This window comes from Rhinopithecus roxellana, chromosome 3 (assembly GCF_007565055.1).
Source record: "Rhinopithecus roxellana isolate Shanxi Qingling chromosome 3, ASM756505v1, whole genome shotgun sequence".
NCBI classification, from domain to species: Eukaryota; Metazoa; Chordata; class Mammalia; order Primates; family Cercopithecidae; genus Rhinopithecus; species Rhinopithecus roxellana.
The window spans coordinates 115847042-115872209 of NC_044551.1; the positions used below are offsets into that span (position 1 = coordinate 115847042).

A 25168-nucleotide genomic window follows, 5' to 3' on the forward strand; every position below is an offset into this window, starting at 1 on the left:
TCTGCCTGTCTAGGCCTCCCAAAGTGCTAGGATTACAGGCATAAACCACTGCACCCAGCCTCTATCCCTTAACTTTCAATCTATGTTTGTCTTTAACAGTGAGGTGAGTCTGTTATAGGCATCATACATTTGGGTTTTATTATCCACTCAGCCATTCTGTATATTTTAATTGGAGGAACTTACCCAGTCACATTCAAGGCTGTTATTTATAGGTAAGGATTTATTGCTGCCTTTGTGTTAATGGTTTTCTGGTTGTTTTATAGATTTTTTTTGTAGCATTCTTTCTGTCTTGTTCACGTCTGTGGTTTTGTGGCTCACTGTGGTGCTATACTTTGTTTCCTTTCTCTTTCTCCTTTGTGTATCTGCTGTAATTTCTTTCTTTATGTTTACTCTAGAGCTAGCATAAAGAGTCTTGTTATAATGCACTATTTTAAGCTGATAGCAAATTAACTTTGGTCTCTGTATTGCTCCATTCTCATATTGTCATAAAGAACTACCTGAGACTGGGTAATTTGTGAAGAAAAGAGGTTTACTTGACTCACAGTTCTACAGGCTTCAAAGGAAGCATGAGTGGGAGGTCTTAGGAAACTTACAGTCATAGCAGAAGGTGAAGGGGAAACAAGCACTCCTTACCATGGTGGAGCAGGAGACAGAGAGAGAGAGAGAGAGAATGCAGCGGGGGAAATGCCACACTTAAACCGTCAGATCTTGTGGAACTCACTATCATGAGAACAGCATGGGGGAAAATCTGTCCCCATGATCCAGTCACCTCCCACCAGGCCCCTCCCCTAACATGAGGATTACAATTTGACATGAGATTTGAGTGGGGACAAAGAGCCAAACCATATTATTCCACCACCGGCCCCTCCCAAATCTCATGTCCTTCTCATTTGAAAACCAATCATGCCTTTCCAGCAGTCCCCCAAAGTCTTAACTCAATCTGACATTAACTTAAAAGTCCAAGTCCAAAGTCTCATCTGAGACATGGCAAGTCCCTTCCACCTATGAGCCTGTAAAATCAAAAACAAGTTACTTCCAAGATACAATGGAGGTATGGGCATGGGGTAAATGCTTCTGTTCCAAATGGTAGAAATTGGCCAAAATAAAGGGGCTACAGGTCCCACGCTAGTCCGAAACCCAGCAGGGCAGTCATTAAATCTTAAAGCTTCCAAATAATCTCCATTGACTCTATGTCTGACATCCAGGGCACGCTGAGGCAAGTGGTGGGCCCCCAAGGCCTTGGACAGTTCTGCCCCTGTGGGCTCTGCCGGGTACAGCCCCTGTGGCTGCTTTCATGGGCTGGTGTTGAGTGCCTGTGGCTTTTCTAGGCTCTCAGTGCAGACTGTGGGTCTACCATTCTAGGGTCTGAAGGACAATGGCCCCCTTTTCACAGCTCCATTAGACAGTGCCCCAGTGGGACTCTATGTGGGGGCTCCAACCCCACATTTTCCCTCTGCACTGCCCTAGTGGAGGTTCTCCATGAGGGCTCTGCCTCTGCAGCAGACTTCTTCCTGGATATCCAGGCATTTCCATACATCCTCTGAAATCTAGGCAGAGATTCCCAAACTTCAACTTTTGCCTTCTGCATACCCACAGGCCCAACACCATGTGGAAGCCACGAAGACTTGGGGCTTGCAGCCTCTGATTCAATGACCTTAACTGTGTCGTTGGCCCCTTTTGGCCACACACTTTTAAACCAGCAAATCTTGTGAGAGCTCACTATCATGAGAACAGCATGGGGTAAATCGGCCCCTGGATGGAACTGGAGCAGCTGGGATGCAGGGCACCAAGTCCTGAGGCTGCACAGAGTAGCAGGGCCCTGGGCCCAGCCCATGAAGTCATTTTTGGTTGGCCTCTGGGCCTGTGATAGGAGGGGCTACCTTGAAAGACTCTGAAATGCCCTGGAAACATTTTCCCCATTGTCTTGGCTATTAACATTTGGCTCCTGTTGTGCACATTTCTGCAGCAGGCTTGAATTTCTCCCCAGAGAATGGGTTTTTCTTTTCTACCGCATGATCAGGCTGCAAATTTTCTAAACTTTTATGCCCTGCTTCCCTTTTAAATATAAGTTCGCTTCAGATAATCTCTTTGTTCATGCATATGAACGTACACTTTTAGAAACAGCCAGGTCACCTCTTGAATGCTTTGCTGCTTAGAAATTTCTTCTGCCAGATACCCTAAATCATGTCTCTCAAGTTTCAAAGTTCCACAGATCTCTAGGGCAGGGGCAAAATGCCACCAGTCTCATTGCTAAAGCATAGCAAGAGTGACCTTTACTCCAGTTTCCAATAAGTTCCTCATCTCCATCTGAGATCACCTCATCCTGGACTTCATTGTTTATATCACTTATCTGCATTTTGGTCAAAAGTATTCAACAAGTCTCTAGGAAGTTCCAAACTTTTCCACATCTTTTCTGTCTTTTTCTGAGTCCTCCAAACCGTTCCAGCCTCTGCCTGTTACCCAGTTCCAAAGTCACTTCTACATTTTCAGATATCTTTGTAGCAGTGCCCCACTACTAATAATAATTTGTATTTCTATTTTTGCTCATATAATTACAGGAAAATTAGAAAACATAGACAGTAAGAAAAACTTCATCTGAAACTTTGTTGTGAAGAATAAGAATGATTTCTCTGTGATAAATTCCTTGGTATAACATTGTTGGAGCTAAAGGTTATGACATCCTTGTGGCTTGTGCTGTGGATTCCTGTATTGATTTGGAAAAAAGGTTGTGGTGATTCTGATTTGCAGTATTAGTAAGCAGTGAATAAATTTTTATCATAGCCTCTGTAAAATTGATACTATGTGTGGATTTGGTTAGTATTTTATAATTGTTTTCATTTGCATTTTCTGTTTACTAGTGACTCTGTGTTTTGTGTACCTGTTAAGAATCGTCTGTTTTTATCTTTTGTTCATTTACTACTTGAAATAGTAATGCATTTCTGTGAGTACTGGTACCTATTACAGATATTATCTTTAATCATATCACATTTGAGAATTATTTTCTGTTCATCTTTTTGTTGTATTCAAGTTTCAACTTGTATGGGCTAATATACTTCGGAATTAAATGTTATTTTCTTCTACAAGTGTGATATAATTCTTCTGTTTTCTTTTTTTCTAGGAAACGTGTTTGTTAGTTGCTTTCTTAGCTTTAAAGCTTTAATTAAACTGAAATTTATTTCAAGGAACAGTATAAACAATGTTGTTTTTTGCTAAAATGTATTTCTAAAGTACTTTATTCACTTTAAGTATTGGTGTTTTATAGTATGTATCTTAAGATAGCGATTATACTTTTATTTCACGTAAATGTGGTCTATATAAAACCTGAGGCAACAGGCAAAATATCCCAAATTTCTAAGTAGTATTACTTCATTTTTAATTATTTGTACTATTACCAGAATATATTTCATATTGAATTCATATACATATGAACATGTGTGTTATTTTACTCATTTATTTACTTATTTATTTAAACAGTTCAGAAACAATTGCCAGATGTTGGTATATCCTACTTTCTGGATCTGTGCTTGTGAAAGGCTCCATGGTCTTGCCTCCTTGCAGGTACGTTCACATTTGCTGCTTAGTACATATGGCAGGCAAAGTTAATATTAAACTATTTTGTATAGGATGTATGTTTTCTTTCAGTAGGTGATACATCTTTTAAATGTCTTTGCTTGTTGGCACCATTGGAAATACTTGGCAGGAATCAGTTAATCTTTTGTATTTCTGGCGGTATAATCTGTAAGCTTACACCATGACATGGTATCTTCTTCCTGTTTGAAAATTAGTTTTATGGGAACTGGGTGTGGTGGCTCACACCTGTAATCCCAGCACTTTAGGAGACTGATGCTGGCGGATCACCTGAGGTCGGGAGTTCGAGACCAGTCTGACCAACGTGGGGAAACCCCGTCTCTACTAAAAATGCAAAATTAGCCGGGTGTGGTGGCGCATACTTGTAATTCCAGCTACTCGGGAGGCTGAGGCAGGAGAATTGCTTGAACCTGAGAGGTGGAGTTTGCCATGAGCCGAGACCATGCCATTACACTCCAGCCTGGGCAACAAGAGCGAAAATCCTTCTCCAAAAAAAAAAAAAAAAAAATTAGTTTTATGTATGTTTTGAGCTGATTTATCTAATGGGTTTTTGATTCATTGCTATTATTGGGTGTAGAGAGGTGATGTAATAGTTAAGAAATTGGTTTTTGGAGTAAATCAACTAGATTACAATTCTGATTTCATCACTAGTTATGTGGCTTGGGACAAATTTTAGTTTTCTTGACTGAAAAATGGGAATAATAGTGGTACCTACTTAAGTGTTGTCATGAGGTGTTAGGAAACTACTATAGATGCTCTCAACAGAAGTCTATAAGGGCACATTCTGGAGCCAGACTCCATGAGTTCATATCTGCTGTACTATTTCTTGGGCAGATTACTTAATTTCTTTGTGCCTTACTTTGTTCATTTGTAAAATGATCATAATAATACAACCTCTTTCATAGCATAGGCTAGTTCTGAGAAATAAATGACTTACTCTATATAAAGCTCTTAGAACAGTACCTGGCTGTTAAAAGTAATTGTTAATTATTATCATAACTATTACATAAAAGAGAAGGGTGGTGGAAAGAAGGTCAATTGTGGAATTCTGTTAGTAATTATTAAGATTTTGGGGCCTCAACATATGCTTTAGTGACATATAAATGTAATTTTTAGTGACTTTTTTCCCATAATGTTGAGAAGAAATTTCTAGGCTTTGAAAGTAAGACTTCCAATTGTAGTTAATTTAATGGCATAACTGTTTAACATAAATATCAGGATATGGGACATCTCGATTTAAATATCATTTTAGGGCTGGGCGCGGTGGCTCAAGCCTGTAATTCCAGCACTTTGGGAGGCCTTGACGGGTGGATCACGAGGTCAGGAGATCAAGACCATCCTGGCTAACACGGTGAAACCCCATCTCTACTAAAAAATACAAAAAAACAGCCGGGCGAGATGGCGGGCGCCTATAGTCCCAGCTACTCGGGAGGCTGAGGCAGGAGAATGGCGTGAACCCGGGAGGCAGAGCTTGCAGTGAGCTGAGATCCGGGCACTGCACTCCAGCCCAGGCGACAGAGCAAGACTCCACCTCAAAAAAAAAAAAAAAAAAAATCATTTTAGAAGTCATGCCTTGACTCCTGAAAGTTTACATCATTGGCCTTTGCATGAAATGTGCTAATTGACTAGTTGAATAACACATGTAGTTGACTGTATTTATAAATATATAGTAGTTCTGTTTTTTTTGAGCTTTTTGGCCATTGTTCCTTTTCCCTGTATTTGTGAATCTCACATTAATGAATTTGTATTTTTAGCCCCTGAGAACTGAATAAGCTGGATTGATATTGCCTACAGTTATGGTTGAAGATTATAGGCCGGGCACGGTGGCTCAAGCCTGTAATCCCAGCACTTTGGGAGGCCGAGACGGGCGGATCACGAGGTCAGGAGATCAAGACCATCCTGGCTAACACAGTGAAACCCTGTCTCTACTAAAAAATACAAAAAACTAGCTGGGCGTGGTGGCGGGCGCCTATAGTCCCAGTTACTCGGGAGGCTGAGGCAGGAGAATGGTGTAAACCCGGGAGGCGGAGCTTGCAGTGAGCTGAGATCCAGCCACTGCACTCCAGCCTGGGTGACAGAGTGAGACTCCGTCTCAAAAAAAAAAAAAAAAAGATTATTAGTATTTTTCTTTTGAACACTCCTGCTGTGTTCTGAATGGTCAAGAATTTACTGTGAGGACTTTTAGTAGCCCTTAATCAACTGCAGTAATTCATTACTAGTTTGTGATCAAGACAATGAAGTTTATCTTTTTAAGTAAATAGAATGTTTGAGATTTTAGAAAAAGTCATGGTGTGCATTAATGTAATCATAAACTGTACAGCATACGTGATTATGGAAGTTTATTCTAAAGAATAATACTGATTAGGGAATTTGTATCTTTTGTGTGAAAAATTTATAATAGGCTACTGTAGGTTCAATTTTAGGATTAGTGAGTTACTATAACAAACTACCTAGAATAATGCTTAGTATATATTAAGCATCAAATAATTTTTCGCTTCTTCAGACAGAATACAGAAACCACAGCGTAATTAGAACAGGTAAAGTTTGATTTTTTCTTTAAATTTCTTATTTTTTTTTTTTTTCTTTTTTTTTTTTTTTTTTTTTTTTTGAGACGGAGTCTCGCTCTGTCGCCCAGGCTGGAGTGCAGTGGCCGGATCTCAGCTCACTGCAAGCTCCGCCTCCCGGGTTTACGCCATTCTCCCGCCTCAGCCTCCCGAGTAGCTGGGACTACAGGCGCCCGCCACCTTGCCCGGCTAGTTTTTTGTATTTTTTAGTAGAGACGAGGTTTCACCATGTTCGCCAGGATGGTCTCGATCTCCTGACCTCGTGATCCGCCCGTCTCGGCCTCCCAAAGTGCTGGGATTACAGGCTTGAGCCACCGCGCCCGGCCTAAATTTCTTATTTTTTAAATTTGAAACAGAGTTGCTGTTGCCCAGGCTGGAGGGCAGTGGCAGGATCTTGGCTCACTGCAACCTGCACCTTCTGAGTTCGAGTAATTCTCCTGCCTCAGCCTTCCGAATAGCTGGGATTACAGGTGTGTGCCACCATGCCCATCTAATGTTTGTATTTTTAGTAGAGGCATGGTTTCACCATGTTGGCTAGGCTGGTCTCAGGCTCCTGACCTCAAGTGATCTGCCCGCCTTGGCCTCCCAAAGTGCTGGGATTACAGACATAAGCCACTGCACCTGGCCTGAGCAGGTAAAGTTTAACTTTAAAATTAAACTAATTCAAGGGATTAGCTACTAAAAAGGATAAAGCCGAATACCCTACAGCTGAGGGCAAATTCCCAAGGACAAAACAAATTTGGAAGGGAGACCCCTTCCTCATGACTAGAGTTCAGACTTTGTTGAAGAATCTTAGTTGCAGCCCAGTAAATAGCAGAGACGTTCACTGGATTGCTCTGGGACAGAGCTGCTCCACAGTCATCTGGTCAAGGCTGGCAGGAAGGGGAAGGGAACTGCTGGCCAGGAGTGGCACGTAGGAGACCCCCCTTACCGGGATGCAGATGGCCCCTGAAGCTGGGGACAGGAAACAGAAGCCCCCCAGTTGCAGAGGAAAGACTTTCTTATTGCAGTGTTCCTCTAGCACCCTCTGCTGACAAAGCTGTAACATTTTCAGCTAGCAAAGAACAACATTTACACAATTCACATCCTTACCACAAAGTAGGGCAATAAAGGGTAGATTTGAAGCCGAGAGCTAGAGCCAGTATGTTTGGAGAGGCAGTAAATAACTGTCACAGTTCACTCCCCTGGCTGCTCAGCTTCCTTATGAATGCTTCTAAACACATTTGAAATTCCATTCAACGATCTGTGTCTGCCTAACAAAACGCAACTATCCTTTATACAAATGAAGTTCTTACCCTATCGCCCAAATAAGGAGACACACAACCACAACAATCATTGCTAGCTATATTTGTATATAATCTGTCATAGTGCCTCTGAATATTCTGTTAACTAAAAACTACCTTGTAAAGTTTACCTTCAGTATCTTATACCATATATATTGTAATCTAAGAGAAAATATAAAAAGTTACTACAGTCCTTGTTTCTATAATTGGACATAAGGCTATAGTTGATATCTCTGTCTTTCACTACCCATTCAGTATTTCTTGCCTCAAGTAAAACTTCAGCTGTTCTGTGTCCTTTACTTTGTGGTTGGAACAAAACTTTAATTTTGATGTGTCTTCAACTGTCCTGCCTCTTTCTTGGTTGCTGTAGTTTTTGATTAACCTTTTTTTTTTTTTTTTTTTAAAGACAGTGTCTCCCTCCGTCACCCAGGCTGGAATGTAGTGATGTGATCCCAGCACACTGCAGTCTCTGCCTCCCAGGTTCTGGCGATTCTCCTGCCTCACTCTCCCAAATAGCTGGGATTACAGGCGTGCACCACCATGCCCGGCTAATTTTTGTATTTTTTGTGGAGAGAGGGTACCATGTTGGCCAGGCTGGTCTCAAACTCCTGACCTCAAGTGATCTGCCTGCCTTGGCCTCCAGGAGTGCTAGGATTACAGGTGTGAGCCACCTCACCTGACTGTTTTCCACCAATCTTTATTGTATCTTTTCTTTTCTTTCTTTCTTTTTTTTTTTTTTTTAAAGACAGATTCTCTATTGCCCAGGCTGGAGTGTGGTGGCTCAGTCTTGGCTCACTCAACCTCTGCCTCCCAGGTTCAAGTGATCCCTCTGCTTCAGCCTCCCAAGTAGCTAGGACTATAGGTGTGCACCACCACACCCAGCTAATTTTTGTGTTTTTAGTAGAGATGGAGTTTCACCATGTTGGCCAGGCTGGTCTTGACCTCCTGACCTCAAGTGATCCACCCACCTTGGCCTCCCAAAGTGCTGGGATTACAATGTGAGCCACCACACCTGGCCCCATTAATCTTTAATAGTGGGCATGGAAGTACTAACAAGAGCATAAGAGAATGGCCTAAGTTCCACATGTAGTCTCTCTTGCCTACATTTTGTGCAGTAATCCATTATTCTTTGCTGATTGGAATCAGTCACATAGGCCAGTAGACTAACCTCTTTTGCTGCTTGTTGGTTTAATGACTGGGTGGAAGTCTCTAGTTCAGTGGAACCATTGTTGTGTTTACTGGCAGAAGCAATACTCTTTTGTACACTAAGCCTCCAAACCAGCAGAGCTTAGAGTTGTTGAGAGGGGAAGCAAAAATTGTGTGAATGAGTTTGTGAAAGGAAAATAAATCTCAGGACCCCCAAATCACTAAGTCAAAGAGAAAAGTCAAGCTGGGAACAGCATCAAGCAAACCTGCCTCCCATTTTATTCCTAAATAAGATAGCTACAAAAATTAAAAAAAAAAAAAAAAAAGGCTACATTGCTCCCTCATAATTTGTCCATAAGGAAATTCCTTGTGGACCTAAGATCTTTACCCTAAACAGACTGAGGCACCAAACCCAGCAAGGCCTGTCCAGATTTTTCTTGGCCTATGTAGCATTCCTTCCTTCCAGGTATGGGGCAGGACCCCTCTGGAATGAGGGTTTTCAAGGGAGAAAGGAGAGCAACATTTCTAGGTTTTATGACTTGCTTTGAGGAAAAGGAGTTCTACTTTCTGTGACTCACCTTGAGAAAGAGGTTTCTGTTACTCAGTTTGAGGGAAAAAGAGGGGCAAGAGAAGGTCAGAGACTTTGCCTTTGATTTGCTTCAGTATCTTTAAAGGACTCACTGTGCCAAAGCACCATATTTTGGAGTATTGTTTTCTGAGTTCCAACAAATCCCTAGTTTTAGCTCTTTTATTGTGAAATATAATATGGGGAAAAGTGCAGATAACATAAATCTACATGTTAGTGAGTTACTAGATATCAAATGTTTGCCTAATCACTACCCATATCAAGAAATTGAACATTGTCATTACCTAGAAGCAGCTTCATGCCTTTTCTTAAATCTACTCTTACCTTTCCTCAACACCAATTTCCTAAATTTTAATCAGTCTTGTATGTCTGAAGAGTTTTGGCCTGTGGATATGTACACCTTAGTTGAGGGCTATTATAAGTAATGCAGCTGTGAACATTTTTGTATATTAGATGCACATGTGGATGCATTTCTGCTGTATATACCTAACAAGGAATTGTTGGCTCACAGTGTTGTAGGACTTCCTCCTTAGTTCAGCTAAGAGCCGGGTCTTGTTACACAGCCATGAAATGTTAGGCTCACAGAAACTTTGAAGGATGAGAATATTGGAATTTATTGGGCAAAAAGGAAAAAGAGGAAACAAGGATTCTCTGCAAAACCAGAGTTTCTGCTAGTGTGCTTCCTGCCTGGCAGATTGAATCCCAGGTACCATGCAGGAAGAGGAGGGGCCAGGCTCCTCCTCACAGCAAAGGGCACAAACTTCTGTGGCTCCACTCCTGTGTGTGCTGCTCCCAGTGTACAGGCCAGTTAGAATTTTTCTGGGAACCCATTTACACTTGACTGTCTCAACAACAGGGTGTGCCTACATTAAGCTTTGTTAATTCCAAGTTGCATTCCAAATTGATGCACTAATTTACACACCCACCAGTGGTGTGTGAGAGTTCTTATTGTTCCACATTCTAACCAACACTTAGTAGTATAAGTCTTTTTACTTTAAAGTTATTGGCTGCTTAATTTCAGTCATTCTTTTCCATTTTATTATAGTTTTCATTTGCATTTTAATGACTGCTGATGAATACATTTTCATTAGAGTGACTTTTTTTTTTTATTATACTTTAAGTTCTAGGGTACATGTGCACAACGTGCAGGTTTGTTACGTATGTATACATGTGCCATGTTGGTGTGCTGCACCCATTAACTCGACATTTACATTAGGTATATCTCCTAATGCTATCCCTTCCCACTCTCCCCACCCCATGACAGGCCCTGGTGTGTGATGTTCCAATTCTTGTGTCCAGGTGTTCTCATTGTTTAATTCCCACCTATGAGTGAGAACATGTAGGGTTTGGTTTTTTATCCTTGTGATAGTTTGCTGAGAATGATGGTTTCTAGCTTCATCCATGTCCCTACAAAGGACATGAACTCATTCTTTTTTATGGCTGCATAGTGTTCTGTGGTGTATATGTGCCACATTTTTTTAATTATTATACTTTGTTCTAGGGTACATGTGCATAACGTGCAGGTTTGTTACGTATGTATACATGTGCCATGTTGGTGTGCTGCACCCATTAACTCGTCATTTACATTAGCTATATCTCCTAATGCTATCCCTCCCCCCTCCCCCCACCCCAAAACAGGCCCTAGTGTGTGATGTTCCCCTTCCTGTGTCCAAGTGTTCGCATTGTTCAATTCCCACCTATGAGTGAGAACATGCAGTGTTTGGTTTTCTGTTCTTGGCAATGGTTTGCTGAGAATGATGGTTTCCAGCTGCATCCACATCCCTACAAAAGGACATGAACTCACCTTTTGTTATGGCTGCATAGTATTCCATGGTGTATATGTGCCACATTTTCTTAATCTAGTCTGTCATTGATGGACATTTGGGTTGGTTCCAAGATTTGCTTTTGTGAATAGTGCTGCAATAAACATATGTGTTCATGTGTCTTTATAGCAGCATGATTTATAATCCTTTGGGTATATACCCAGTAATGGGATGGCTGGGTCAAATGGTGTTTCTAGTTCTAGATCCTTGAGGAATCGCCACACTGTCTTCCACAATGGTCGAACTAGTTTACAGTCCCACCAACAAGGTAAAAGTTTTCCTGTTTCTCCACATCCTCTCCAGCACCTGTTGTTTCCTTTTTAATGATCACCATTCTAACTGGTGTGAGATGGTATCTCATTGTGGTTTTGATTTGCATTTCTCTGATGGCCAGTGATGATGAGCATTTTTTCATGTGTCTGTTGGCTGCATAAATGTCTTCTTTTGAGATGTGTCTGTTCATATCCTTTGCCCACTTTTTGATGGGGTTGTTTGTTTTTTTCTTGTAAATTTGTTTGAGTTCTTTGTAGGTTCTGGATATTAGCGCTTTGTCAGTTGAGTAGAGTGCAAAAATTTTCTCCTATTCTGTAGGTTGCCTGTTCACTCTGATGGTAGTTTATTTTCCTGTGCAGAAGCTCTTTAGTTTAATTAGATCCCATTTGTCAATTGTGGCTTTTGTTGCCATTGTTTTTGGTGTTTTAGACATGAAGTCCTTACCCATGCCTGTGTCCCTAGGTTTTCTTCTAGGGTTTTTATGGTTTTAGGTCTAACATTGAAGTCTCTAATCTATCTTGAATTAATTTTTGTATAAGGTGTAAGGAAGGGATCCAGTTTCAGCTTTCTACTTAGGGCTAGCCAGTTTTCCCAGCAGCATTTATTAAATAGGGAATCCTTTCCCCATTTCTTGTTTTTCTCAGGTTTGTCAAAAATCGATCAGATGGTTTTAGAAAGTTGTATTATTTCTGAGGGCTCTGTTCTGTTCCATTGGTCTATATCTCTGTTTGGTACCAGTACCATGCAGTTTTGGTTACTGTAGCCTTGTAGTATAGTTTGAAGTCAGGTAGCGTGATGCCTCCAGCTTTGTTCTTTTGACTTAGGATTGTCTTGGCAATGCGGGCTCTTTTTTGGTTCCATATGAACTTTAAAGTAGTTTTTTCTAATTCTGTGAAGAAAGTCATTGGTAGCTTGATGGGGATGGCATTGAATCTATAAATTACCTGGGGCAGTATGGCCATTTTCATGATGTTGATTCCTCCTATCATGAGCAGGGAATGTTCTTCCATTTGTTTGTGTCCTCTTTTATTTCATTGAGCAGTGGTTTGTAGTTCTCCTTGGAGAGGTCCTTCATATCCCTTGTAAGTTGGATTCCTAGGCATTTTATTCTCTTTGAAGCAATTGTGAATGGCAGTTCACTCATGATTTGGCTCTCTGTCTGTTGTTGGTATATAAGAATGCTTGTGATTTTTGCACATTGATTTTGTATCCTGAAATTTGGCTGAAGTTGCTTATCAACTTAAGGAGAATTTGGGCTGAGACAATGGAGTTTACTAAATATACAATCATGTTGTCTGCAAACAGGGACAATTTGACTTCCTCTTTTCCTAATTGAACACCCTTTATTTCTTCCTCTTGCCTGATTGCCCTAGTCAGAACTTCCAACACTATGTTGAATAGGAGTGGTGAGAGAGGGCATCCCTGTCTTGTGCCAGTTTTCAAAGGGAATTTTTCCAGTTTTTGCCCATTCAGTATGATATTGGCTGTGGGCTTGTCGTAACTAGCTCTTACTATTTTGAGATGTGTTCCATCAATACCAAATTTATTGGAGAGTTTTTAGCATGAAGGGCTACTGAATTTTGTCAAAGGCCTTTTCTGCATCTATTGAGATAATCATGTGGTTTTTGTCTTTGGTTCTGTTTATATGATGAATTACATTTATTGATTTGCGTATGTTGAACCAGCCTTGCGTCACAGGGATGAAGCCCACTTGATCATGGTGGATAAGGTTTTTGATGTACTGCTGGATTCGGTTTACCAGTATTTTATTGAGGATTTTTGCATCAATGTTCATCAGGGATATTGGTGTAAAATTCTCTGTTTTTATTGTGTGTCTGCCAGGCTTTGGTATCAGGATGATATTGGCCTCATAAAATGAGTTAGGGAGGATTCCCTCTTTTTCTGTTGATTGCAATCATTTCAGAAGGAATGGTATCAGCTCCTGCTTATACCTCTGGTAGAATTCAGCTGTGAATCTCTCTGGTCCTGGACTTTTTTTGGTTGGTAGGCTATTAATTATTGCCTCAGTTTCAGAGCCTGTTATTGGTGTATTCAGGAATTCAACTTCTTCCTGGTTTAGTCTTGGGAGAGTGTATGTGTGCAGGAATTTATCCATTTCTTCTACGTTTTCTAGTTTATTTGCATAGAGGTGTTTATAGTATTCTCTGATGGTAGTTTGTGTTTCTGTGGGGTCGGTGGTGATATCCCCTTTATCATTTTTTATTGCGTCTATTTGATTCTTCTCTCTTTTCTTCTTTATTAGTCTTGCTAGCAGTCTATCAATTTTGTTGATCTTTTCAAAAAACCAGCTCTTGGATTCATTGATTTTTTGAAGGGTTTTTTTATGTCTCTATCTCCTTCGGTTCTGCTCTGATCTTAGTTATTTCTTGCCTTCTTCTGGCTTTTGAATGTGTTTGCTCTTGCTTCTCTAGTTATTTTAATTGTGATGTTAGGGTGTCAATTTTAGATCTTTCCTGCTTTCTCTCATGAGCATTTAGTGCTATAAATTTCCCTCTACACACTGCTTTAAATGTGTCCCAGAGATTCTGGTATGTTGTATCTTTGTTCTCATTGGTTTCAAGGAACATCTTTATTTCTGCCTTCATTTCGTTATGTACCCAGTAGTCATTCAGGAGCAGGTTGTTCAGTTTCCATGTAGTTGAGCGGTTTTGATTGAGTTTCTTAATCCTGAATTCTAGTTTGATTGCACTGTGGTCTGAGAGACAGTTTGTTATAATTTCTGTTTTTACATTTGCTGAGGAGTGCTTTACTTCCAACTATGTGGTCAATTTTGGAATAAGTGTGATGTGGTGTGGAGAAGAATGTATATTCTGTTGATTTGGGGTAGAGAGTTCTGTAGATGTCTATGAGGTCTGTTTCGTGCAGAGTTGAGTTCAATTCCTGGATATCCTTGTTAACTTTGTCTTGTTGATCTGTCTAATGTTGACAGTGTGGTGTTAAAGTCTCCCATTATTGTTGTGTGGGAGTCTGAGTCTCTTTGTAAGTCTCTGAGGACTTGCTTTATGAATCAGGGTGCTCCTGTATTGGGTGCATATATATTTAGGATAGTTAGCTCTTCTTGTTGAATTGATCCCTTTACCATTATGTAATGGCCTTCTCTGTCTCTTTTGATCTTTGTTGGTTTAAAGTCTGTTTTATCAGAGACTAGGATTGCAACCCTTGCCTTTTTTTGGTTTTCCATTTGCTTGGTAGATCTTCCTCCATCCCTTTATTTTGAGCCTGTGTGTGTGTGTCTGCATGTGAGATGGGTCTCCTGAATATAGCACATTGATGGGTCTTGACTCTTTATCCAATTTGCCAGTCTGTGTCTTTTAATTGGAACATTTAGCCCATTTACATTTAAGGTTAATATTATGTATGAACTTGATCCTGTAATTATGATGTCAACTGCTTCTTTTGCTCATCAGTTGATGCAATTTCTTCCTAGCATCGATGGTCTTTACATTTTGGCATGTTTTTGCAGTGGCTGGTACCAGTTGTTCCTTTCCATATTTAGTGCTTCCTTCTGTATCTCTTGTAGGGGAGGCCCGGTGGTGACAAAATCTCTCAGCCTTTGCTTGTCTGTAAAGGATTTTATTTCTCCTTCACTTATGAAACTTAGTGGGGCTGGATATGAATTTCTGGGTTGAAAATTCTTTTCTTTAAGAATGTTGAGGCCGGGCGCGGTGGCTGAAGCCTGTAATCCCTGCACTTTGGGAGGCCGAGACAGGCAGATCACGAGGTCAGGAGATCAAGACCATCCTGGCTAACACGGTGAAACCCCGTCTCTACTAAAAAATACAAAAAACTAGCCGGGCGAGGTGGCGGGCGCCTGTAGTCCCAGCTACTCGGGAGGCTGAGGCAGGAGAATGGCGTAAACCCGGGAGGCAGAGCTTGCAGTGAGTTGAGATCCGGCCACTGCACTCCAGCCTGGGCCACAGAGCGAGACTCCATCTCAAAAAAAAAAAAAAAAAGAATGTTGAATATTGGCCCCCACTCTTTTCTGGCTTGTAGAGTTTCTGCTGGGAGATCCGCTGTTACTCTGATGGGCTTCCTTTTGTGGGTAACCCGACCTTTCTGGCTGCCGTTAACATTTTTTCCTTCATTTCATCTTTGGTGAATCTGACAATTATGTTTCTTGGAGTTGCTCTTCTCAAGGAGTATCTTTGTGGCATTCTCAGTATTTCTTGAATTTGAATGTTGGCCTGCCTTGCTGGGTTGGGGAAGTTCTCCTGAATAATATCCTGCAGCATCTTTTCCAACTGGGTTCCATTCTCACTGTCACTTTCAGGTACATCAATCAGACACAGATTCGGTCTTTTCCCATAGTCCCATATTTCTTGGAGGCTTTGTTCATTTCTTTTTACTCTTTTTTTCTGTAAATTTCTCTTCTCGCTTAATTTCATTAATTTGATCTTCAATCACTGATACCCTTTCTTCCAGTTGATCGAGTTGGTTACTGAAGCTTGTTCATTTGTCATGTAGTTCTCGTGTCATGGTTTTCATCACTGTCAAGTCATTTAAGGACTTCTCTACATTGGTTTTTCTAGTTAGCCATTCTTCAGATCTTTTTTCAACGTTTTTAGTTTCTTCGCGCTGGGTTCGTAGTTCCTCCTTTAGGTCGGAGAAGTTTGATCGTCTGAAGCCTTCTTCTCTCAGCTCGTCAAAGTCATTCTCGGTCCAGCTTTGTTCTGTTGCTGGCGAGGAGCTGCGTTCCTTTGGAGGGGGAGAGGCGATCTGATTTTTTGAATTTCCAGCTTTTCTGCACTGCTTTTTCCCCATCTTTGTGGTCTTATCTGTCTTTGGTCTTTGGTGATGGTGACACACAGATGAGGTTTTGGTGTGGATGTCCTTTCTGTTTGTTAGTTTTCCTTCTAACAGTCAGGACCCTCAGCTGCAGGTCTGTTGGGGTTTCCTTGAGGTCCACTCCAGACCCTGTTTGCCTGGGTATCAGCAGCGGAAGCTGCAAAATAGTGAATATTGCTCAACAGCAAATGTTGCTGTCTGATCGTTCCTCTGGGAGCTTCCTCTCAGAGGTGTACCCAGCCTTGTGAGGTGTGAGGTGTCAGTCTGCCCCTAGAGGGTGATATCTCCCAGTTAGGCTACTCAGGGGTCAGGGACCCACTTGAGCAGGCAGTCTGACCGTTCTCAGACTTCAGACTCCGTGCTGGGAGAACCACTGCTCTCTTCAAAGCTGTCAGATAGGGACATTTACATCTGCAGAGGTTTCTGCTGCCTTTTGTTTGGCCATGCCCTGTCCCCAGAAGTGGAGTCTACAGAGGCAGGCAGGCCTCCTTGAGCTCTGGTGGGCTCCAGCCAGTTCGAGCTTCCTGGTCCCTTTGTTTACCTACTTAAGCCTCAGCAATGGCTGGCGCCCCTCCCCTGGCCTCGCTGCTGCCTTGCAGTTAGATCTCAGACTGCTGTGCTAGCAATGAGGGAGACTCTGTGGGCTTGGGACCCTCCAAGCCAGGCACGGGATATAATCTCCTGGTGTGCTGTTTGCTGAGACCCTTGGTAAAGCACGTTATTAGGGTGGGAGTGACCTGATTTTCCGGGTGTTGTGTGTCATGGTTTCCCTTGGCTAGGAAAGGGAATTCCCTTCTCCCTTGCACTTCCCGAGTGAGGCAATGCCTTGCCCTGCTTCGGCTCTTTCTCGTTGGGCTGCACCCACTGTCCTGCAGCCACTGTCTGACACGCCCCGGTGAGATGAACCCGGTACCTCAGTTGGAAATGCAGAAGTCATCCGTCTTCTGTGTTGCTCACACTGGGAGCTGAAGGCTGGAACTGTTCCTATTCGGCCATCTTGGCGCCACTTCTGCCACATTTTCTTAATCCAGTCTATCATTGATGGACATTTGGGTTGGTTCCAAGTCTTTGCTGTTGTGAATAGTGCCGCAATAAACATAACGTGTGCATGTGTCTTTATAGCAGCATGATTTATAATCCTTTGGGTATATACCCAGTAATGGGATGGCTGGGTCAAATGGTGTTTCTAGTTCTAGATCCTTGAGGAATCGCCACACTGTCTTCCACAATGGTCGAACTAGTTTACAGTCCCACCAACAAGGTAAAAGTTTTCCTGTTTCTCCACATCCTCTCCAGCACCTGTTGTTTCCTGACTTTTTAATGATCGCCATTCTAACTGGTGTGAGTTGGTATCTTATTGTGGTTTTGATTTGCATTTCTCTGATGGCCAGTGATGATGAGTATTTTTTCATGTGTCTGTTGGCTGCATAAATGTCTTCTTTTGAGAAGTATCTGTTCATATCCTTTGCCCACTCTTTGATGAGATTGTTTGTTTTTTTGTTGTAAATTTGTTTGAGTTCTTTGTAGGTTCTGGATATTAGCCCTTTGTCAGATGAGTAGCTTGCAGAAATTTTCTCCCATTCTGTAGGTTGCCTGTTCACTCTGATAGTAGTTTCTTTTGCTGTGCAGAACTGTCACCCAGGCTGGAGTGCAGTGGCACAATTTTGACCTACTGCAACCTCTACCTCCCAGGTTCAAGCGATTCTCCTGCCTCAGCCTCCCAAGTAGATGGGACTGCAGGTGCATGACACCACGCCCAACCATGCCCAACTAATTTTTGTGTTTTTAGTAGAGACAGGGTTTCCGCATGTTGGCCAGGTTGTTCTTAAACTGCTGGCTTCAAGTGATCCACCTGCCTTGGCTTCCCAAAGTACTGGGATTAGAGGCTTGAGCCACCACACCCAGTCTAGAATGACCTTTTTTGTAAAGTGACTGCTCAGGTCTTTTCCTTATTTTCCTAATAAGATGTCTTTTTGTTTTCGAGATGTAGACATTTTTTATATATTCTGAAGAAGAAACCTTCCTTGGTTATTTTTGTTGTAAATACTTTTCCCCACTCTGTCTTATTCATTGTCGTATTCATTCTGTTAGTAATGTCTTTCAATGAACACAAGCTCTTAATTCTAATGTAGAAAAATCTGTGTTTTCTGTTTCTGAGGTTGCAAACCCCAAAAATCTGAGACAGGTCTTAGTTCATTTAGAAAGTTTAATTTGCCAAAGCTGAGGACGTGCACCTGTGACACAGCCTCAGGAGGTCCTGATGACATGTGCTCAAGGTGGTCAGACCAGTTTTGTTTTATACATTTTAGGGAGACATAAGACTTCAATCAACATATGTTAAGATCAGCATTGGTTCAGTCTGGAAAGGCAGGACTACTTGAAACAGAGAGGGGGCTTCCAGGTCATAGGTAGATAAGAGACAAGTGGTTGCTTTTTTTTTTTTTTTTTTGAGACGGAGTTTTACTCTTGCCGCCCAGGCTGGGGTGCAATGGCGCGATCTCGGCTCACTGCATCCTCCACCTTGAGGGTTCAGCCTATTCTCCTGCCTCAGCCTCCCGAGTAGCTGGGATTACAGGTGCCCGCCACTACACCCAGGGAATTTTTATATTTTTAATAGAGATGGAGTTTCACCATCTTGGCCAGGCTGGTCTTGAACTCATGACCTCAGGTGATCCATCCACCTCAGCCTCCCAAAGTGCTGGGATTACAGGTGTGAGCCATTGTGCCCAGCTGGTTGCATTTTTTTTTTTTTTTTTTTGAGTTTCTGATTAGCCCCTCCAAAGGAGGCAATCAGATATGCATTTATCTCAGGGAACAGAGGGGTGACTTTGAATAGAATGGGAGGCAACTTTCCCCTAAGCAGTTTCCAGCTTGACTTTTCCCTTTAGCTTAGTGATTTGGGAGGCTCAAGATAATTTGCTTTCACAAGGTCATGGAGATATATATATATATATATATATATATATATATATTTTTTTTTTTTTTTTTTTTTTTTTTTCTTATTTTCTAGAACTTTTCTTGTTTTCCTTTCACAGTTAAATCTGTAGTCTACCTGGAATTGAGTTTTGGGCATGGTATAATGTTGAGTTGTTTTCCACAGGGATACCTAGATGTCCTTTTCCCACTCATTCATTACCACCTTTTATGTAAATCAAATATCCACATGTGTGTGTGCCAGTTTTAATTTTCATGTTTTTGATGAATAATCATGGTGAACACTTTTCATTATGCTTATTGTCCATTGCTTTCTGTTTTTTCTTTAATAAAGTATCTCTTTAAGTTCTGTGTGTGTGTGCCTGTTGTAAACTCCTGTTGTTTATTACTGTAACTGTCCAGTGGATTCTTCCTGCCCACTTGTACAGACAAAACCAATTTTCTGAGACCATGGCATTGTAATAAATAGTTTAATTGACACAAGCCTGGCCACACCATGTGGGAGATGGATTTATCACTCAAATTCATCTCTTCCAAAATTTGGAGGTTAGGATTTTTTTTTTTTTTTTGAGACGGAGTCTCGCTCTGTCGCCCAGGCTGGAGTGCAGTGGCCGGACCTCAGCTCACTGCAAGCTCCGCCTCCCGGGTTTACGCCATTCTCCTGCCTCAGCCTCCCGAGTAGCTGGGACTACAGGCGCCCGCCACCTCGCCCGGCTAGTTTTTTGTATTTTTTTAGTAGAGACGGGGTTTCACCGTGTTAGCCAGGATAGTCTCGATCTCCTGACCTCGTGATCCGCCCATCTCAGCCTCCCAAAGTGCTGGGATTACAGGCTTGAGCCACCGCGCCCGGTGAGGTTAGGATTGATTTTTTTTGTTTTTTTTTTTTTTTTGCCCCACAGACCATTTTTCCTGAATTCACAGCTTTGCAGTGGCCAGCCCTCTGGAGGCTTGGAACTGGCAGCTTGAACTTGACAGCAGCTGGCATCACCCATTCCAGTGCTGGACCCAGAGGTGTGGCAGGAGGGAGCCCAGTCTCAGCACATCTCTCTGGGGACCACAGGGCAGCTGTGTTGAAACAGATGCACTCTATGTCCCCTGGAATTGGCTGTGCCCTGCCACGTGCAGTTGGTCTCCTGGGCCAGGCCTCTCAACAGTTCATAGGTTCGCCCCACCTTCCTGCAGGGTGGATAGGCTGCATGTCTGGGGAGCAGGGGCTGGCCCAGCTCTGGCAGTGAGCAACGAGGGCTGCCTCCTTGATTCTTTCTTGGTTCCTCTTCCCCCTTTAGTCCTCTGGAATGAGGATCCTCCCCCTCCTGGTTGTGAGTCATTTGGCAGGAGGCACGTTGACACGCGGTGACCCAGGCACCTGGGTCTTTGTGTTGAGCAAGGACCTTCATGTTCTGTGCCCGCCTTCCTCCAGGCCAAGGCACCCGAACTTTGGATCTGGTCACACCCCAGCCTTGTATTTGCAGAGCACTTTGTTCTTTGTCAGACATGACCAGGCTTGTGTTTTTTCATCCAGCCAGCAAATGCTTGTCCAGTACCTACTGTGTGCCAGGTGGTAGAAAAGTAAGCACGATTAGGTTGATGTCTTGAAGGAGTCTACAGTCCAGTTTCAAGGTTGCTGGCTTCTTCAGAGGTCACTTTCTTTGTACCAGTGAAACATTGGAGGCAGCAGATGTCATGCCAGGGGGTGAAAGGGAGGTTCCCCAAAACAAGAACATTTTGGCAGCTGCTGAGAAATCCCCTTAACATTCCTATTCTAGAGTCCAGTAGCCAGGAGCAGCTGACACTCCCAGGCAGCCCCCGCTTTACCTGGTAGTGAAACCAGGCTGATAGGCTCAGTCGTCCGAAGCGTGCTGCAGTCCTCATAGGGGCCACCAAAATTGTAACTGAAACGCAGTTCAGTCACTTGCCACTTGCAGAGTCCAATTAACAAGAGTGAGGTCTAGCAGGTAGTCGAGCTGGCACCATCGTGGCCAGAGCCAGGTTGTAAAGTGAGCATTGCTTCAAGATTCTCTCCGGTTGGGAGAGAGTTCCTTCTCAGTCACACTTTTGGATGTAAATTGATTGTTATCTCTAGAGGCAGTCTCCTGGTGGGAAAGTTCTGGCTCAGGTTAGGATTTTTTAAGGACAGTTTGGTGAGCCAGGGAATCTGGATTCTGGGTGAAGCCACAGGACTGGTCAGTGGGAGGTCTGTGGGTCCTGGTGGCCACTGATGAATCATCAGAAATGCTAAAAACCTGAAAAGACATCTCAAAAGGCCAATCTCAAATTCTACAATAGCACTGTTACTTGCAGGAGTAATTGAGTTGCAAATCTTGTGACTTTTGAAATAATGACTAGTAATCATTTATGTGTACACCTTAGCAGAATTCAGGCTCCTCATCCTTGTAATCTGGTGGTCTTTCTTTCATTAGCTTTACAAAAGCGATTTAGTTTTGGGGAAGGGCTATTATCGTTTGAACTATATATGTCTCCCAAAGTTAGGGTGGCCAGGGCCAAGGAATGATTGAGGGCAGTTTAGAGGTTAAAGGTAAGATGGGTATTGGTTAGATCAGATCTTTCACTGTCATGATTTTCTCATGGTTATAGCTTTTGCAAAGGCAGTTTCATTATTCTGTAAGAATCTTACTACATCCAGGATGCAAGCTATCTGTTAACCATTTTATCCCATTAATTTGGCTTGCATTTTTATTTATTTTTAAAACTTTATTGAAGTATAACTGACATGCACTAAACAGCACGATTTACAGTATACAGTTTGATAAGCTTTAGCATATATAAACACATTTAAAACCACCAGTATTACAAAGATAATATGCTCTATCACTAGAAAAAGTTTCCTCATGCAATTTTGTAAACTTTCCTCTCATAGTTCCCTGCTCCCTTCCTTGGTCCCCAGGCCATTACTCATTTTTCGTTAATGTAGATTAGTTTACATGTTCTAAAATGTTTGTGTAAGGTGAAACATACAGTATGTACTCTTTTCTCATTCAGCTTCTTGCACTGAGTGAAATGATTTTGAGGTTTATCTGTATTATGTGTATCAATATTTCATTTCTTCTTAATGCAGTGTTCTCTCATGGATGTTAACAGGAAAACCAAACTCTGTAAAATATTTTAAAGAGATTTATTCTGAGCCAATATGAATAACCATGGCGAGGGGAAAATACAAATTTGGAAGCCTTGAGTAAGTGGCCCTAAGGTGGTTGGGTTACAGTTTGGTTTTATACAGTTTAGGGAAGCAGGAGTTAAGAGGCAAAGACACAAATCAGTATGTGGAAGGGATACAATTAGTTTGGCCCAAAAAGGCAGGATGTCTTGAAGCAGGGGGTTATAGATTATAGGTGGATCCAGAGATTCTTAATTGGTTAAAGGAGTAAGGCTCCATTGAAAACTTGAAATCAGCAGAAAGGAATGTTTAAGTTAAGAATGCTATGTCCAAGTCAGTTATAATAAAATGACCTGTTCATTGAGATTGTTGGTCTGCAGGTGTGACTTAATCCTTGCCATGCATGGCCTTAGGTCTTATTTGTAATTTGGCATCTTATTGCCACAAAGGGTCTGTTTTGTCAGTCTTATGATCTGTTTTAAAAAACAATTAATGCTCATCAGTTGTGTCTAAACTCCACAATAGAGGCAATATAACAAGGCATGTCTGACCTCCCTTCCCATCATGGCTGGGAACTCAGTTTTCAAGGTTTCTCTGAGGTCCCCTTGGCCAAGAGGGGGTCCATTTAGTCAATTGGGGTTTAGGATTTTATTGTTAGTTTATATGGATGTACCACTATATGCTTAGCATTCAACTGCTGATGGACATTTGAGTTGTTGCCTGTTATTAACTATTTTACAAAGAACGTTGTTGTTGACATTTGTGTACAAGGTATATGGTCATATACTTTCATCTCTCTGCATAATATATAGGAATCGATGGCTAGATTGTGTTTATGTGAATATATACTTTCATATATTTTGAAAAATACTTAGCAATACTAGGTTATATGGTAGATGCATGTTTAACCTTTAAGAAAGTGCCTTACTCTTCTCCAAAGTTGTATCATTTTACATTCTCACCGGCAGTGCATGAGAGTTCATATCTTTTATGAAGTGTCTCTTTGAGCCTTTGACCCATTTTTGAGAATAAAATTCTTATTTTGTGCTTCAGAAGTTCTATATGTGCTTCAAAAGTTCTTGTATGCTACATACAAGTCTTTAACAGGGATATAATTTGCAAATGTTTTCTCCCTGTCTGTGGATTGTATTTTCCCTCTTAAATGTGTTTCAAAGAACAGAAGTACTTAATTTTGATGTTCAGTTTATCATTTTTTTTTCCCTGAATGGACTGTGTTTTGGGGGTCATATGTAAAATCTGCCATTAACCCAAGGTTGCAAATAATTTTCTATAATTTATTTTTCCTGGAAGTTTTACAGTTTTAGCTTTTACTGTGATCTGTTTGGGTCTGTGATCTATTTAAACCAATTTTTGTATATGGTCTGAGGTGTGGATCTAATTTTATCTTTTTGCCTGTGCATCAATTGTTCCAGCACCATTTATTGATAAAAATATTTTTTCTCTTCTAGATTGCCTTTTCACCTTTATTAGAATTTAATTGACTGTGTATTTGTGGGTATATTTCCCAACTTTTTGTTTCATATATTTTTCTATCTTGATGCCAGTACCACATTATCCTGATTACTGTAGCTTTATAATCATGAAATCAGGTGGTATGTGTTATGTGCATCCATGTAAGAGACCACCTGAGCAGGCTTAGTATGAGCAACAAGGCTGTTTATTCACTTGGGTGCAGGTGGGCCGAGTCTGAGAAAGGAGTCAATGAAGGGTGGTGGGATTATCATTGGTTCTTAGAGGTTTGGGATAGGCGGTGGAGTTAGGAGCAATTTTTTGCTGGCAGGGGATGGATATTACAAAGTACATTCTCAAGGACTGGGAGGAGGTTACCAAGCACATTCACAAGGGTGGGGAGGATGTTACAAAGTACTTTCACAAGGGCAGGGAGGGTATATTGTCACAAGAGTGGGGGAGGAATGTTACAAAGTACATTCACAAGGGCAGGGAGGAATGTTGCAAAGTACATTCACAAGGATGACAAATATCACAAAGTACAAACGGGAAAACCAAACTCTATAAAATATTTTAAAGAGATTTATTCTGAGCCAATATGAATAACTATGGCCAGGGGAAAACACAAATTCAAGAAGCCTTGAGTATGTGGCCCTAAGATGGGGACCGGGTGAATGTCACCACGGCTTGACCATGGCGCGGCCAGCTCAGAGGACCTTACATTCCTATCTTTTTGTGTTAATAATGAAGAAATAAAATGAAAAGGAGTAGTGAAAACTTGGGGTGAAAATTTTGAGGGCGGTATGGAGGGATGATGGGCAAGGTTTCTCAGGGCTGCTTTGAGCGGGATTAGGGGCAGCACAGGAACCTAAAGTGGGAGAGATTAGACTGAACTAAGATGTTGGGGTAAGGAGTGATATTGTAGAGTTGTTAAAAGCAGCATTTGTCGTATAGAGTGATTAGTGATAGCCTGGATGCAGTTTCATAGGAATTGAGAGATTAATCGGAAGACTAAAGGCCTGAATAAGAGAAGGAGGAGGATAGGTATTAGAGGACTAACGATTGGAAGAAGCCAGGATACCCAGTTAGAGAGTAGCCAAATGGGTCCAGCATAATTAGTTGCCTGATTTTTGAGTTTTTGAGCTCTATCTTTGAGTTTTCTGATGTTATCATATACCAAACCACATTAATTTAAAAACAACACTCTTCGTTAAGAAATATACAGAGTCCTTTTTCAGCAGTGAGTAAATTGAGGCCTCGGTGGTTCTAGAGGATAACTGCAGCTAAAGATTCAACCTGAGCTTGGAGGACAGATAAAGTTTGTGATATGTCTGTAATGCTAGCAGAGAAGTCATTAGGGAGGCTGCGGAATGTTGTGACAGAGGTTGAGATGCCTGCTATTCCAGTTCCAAGTCCAGTAGTGGAGGCAGAAAGTCCTAGGCCCACAAGTAAAGGGATTAGTGGGATGACTCTTTTTGTCATGTCGGTGTCATGAGGGGGACCATCTGCAAACTGGATTTTGGGGGTAAGAAAGACTACAGTACATGTGCCCTTCCAGTTGGCAGGTAGGCACATGTAGG

At 41.7% G+C, this 25168-nt stretch overlaps 1 protein-coding gene across 3 annotated transcripts in view; it reads left to right on the forward strand.

Annotated features, from left to right (window-relative positions):
* Positions 1–25168, forward strand: part of RAPGEF6 (Rap guanine nucleotide exchange factor 6) — a 234450-nt gene that overhangs the window by 40053 nt on the left and 169229 nt on the right. For all 3 annotated transcript variants that reach the window (XM_010381558.2, XM_030926750.1, XM_010381559.2), the window contains exon 4: positions 3475–3558. In XM_010381558.2, coding sequence (XP_010379860.2) covers positions 3475–3558 — 84 coding nt within the window. The remainder of the gene's footprint in view (positions 1–3474; positions 3559–25168) is intronic.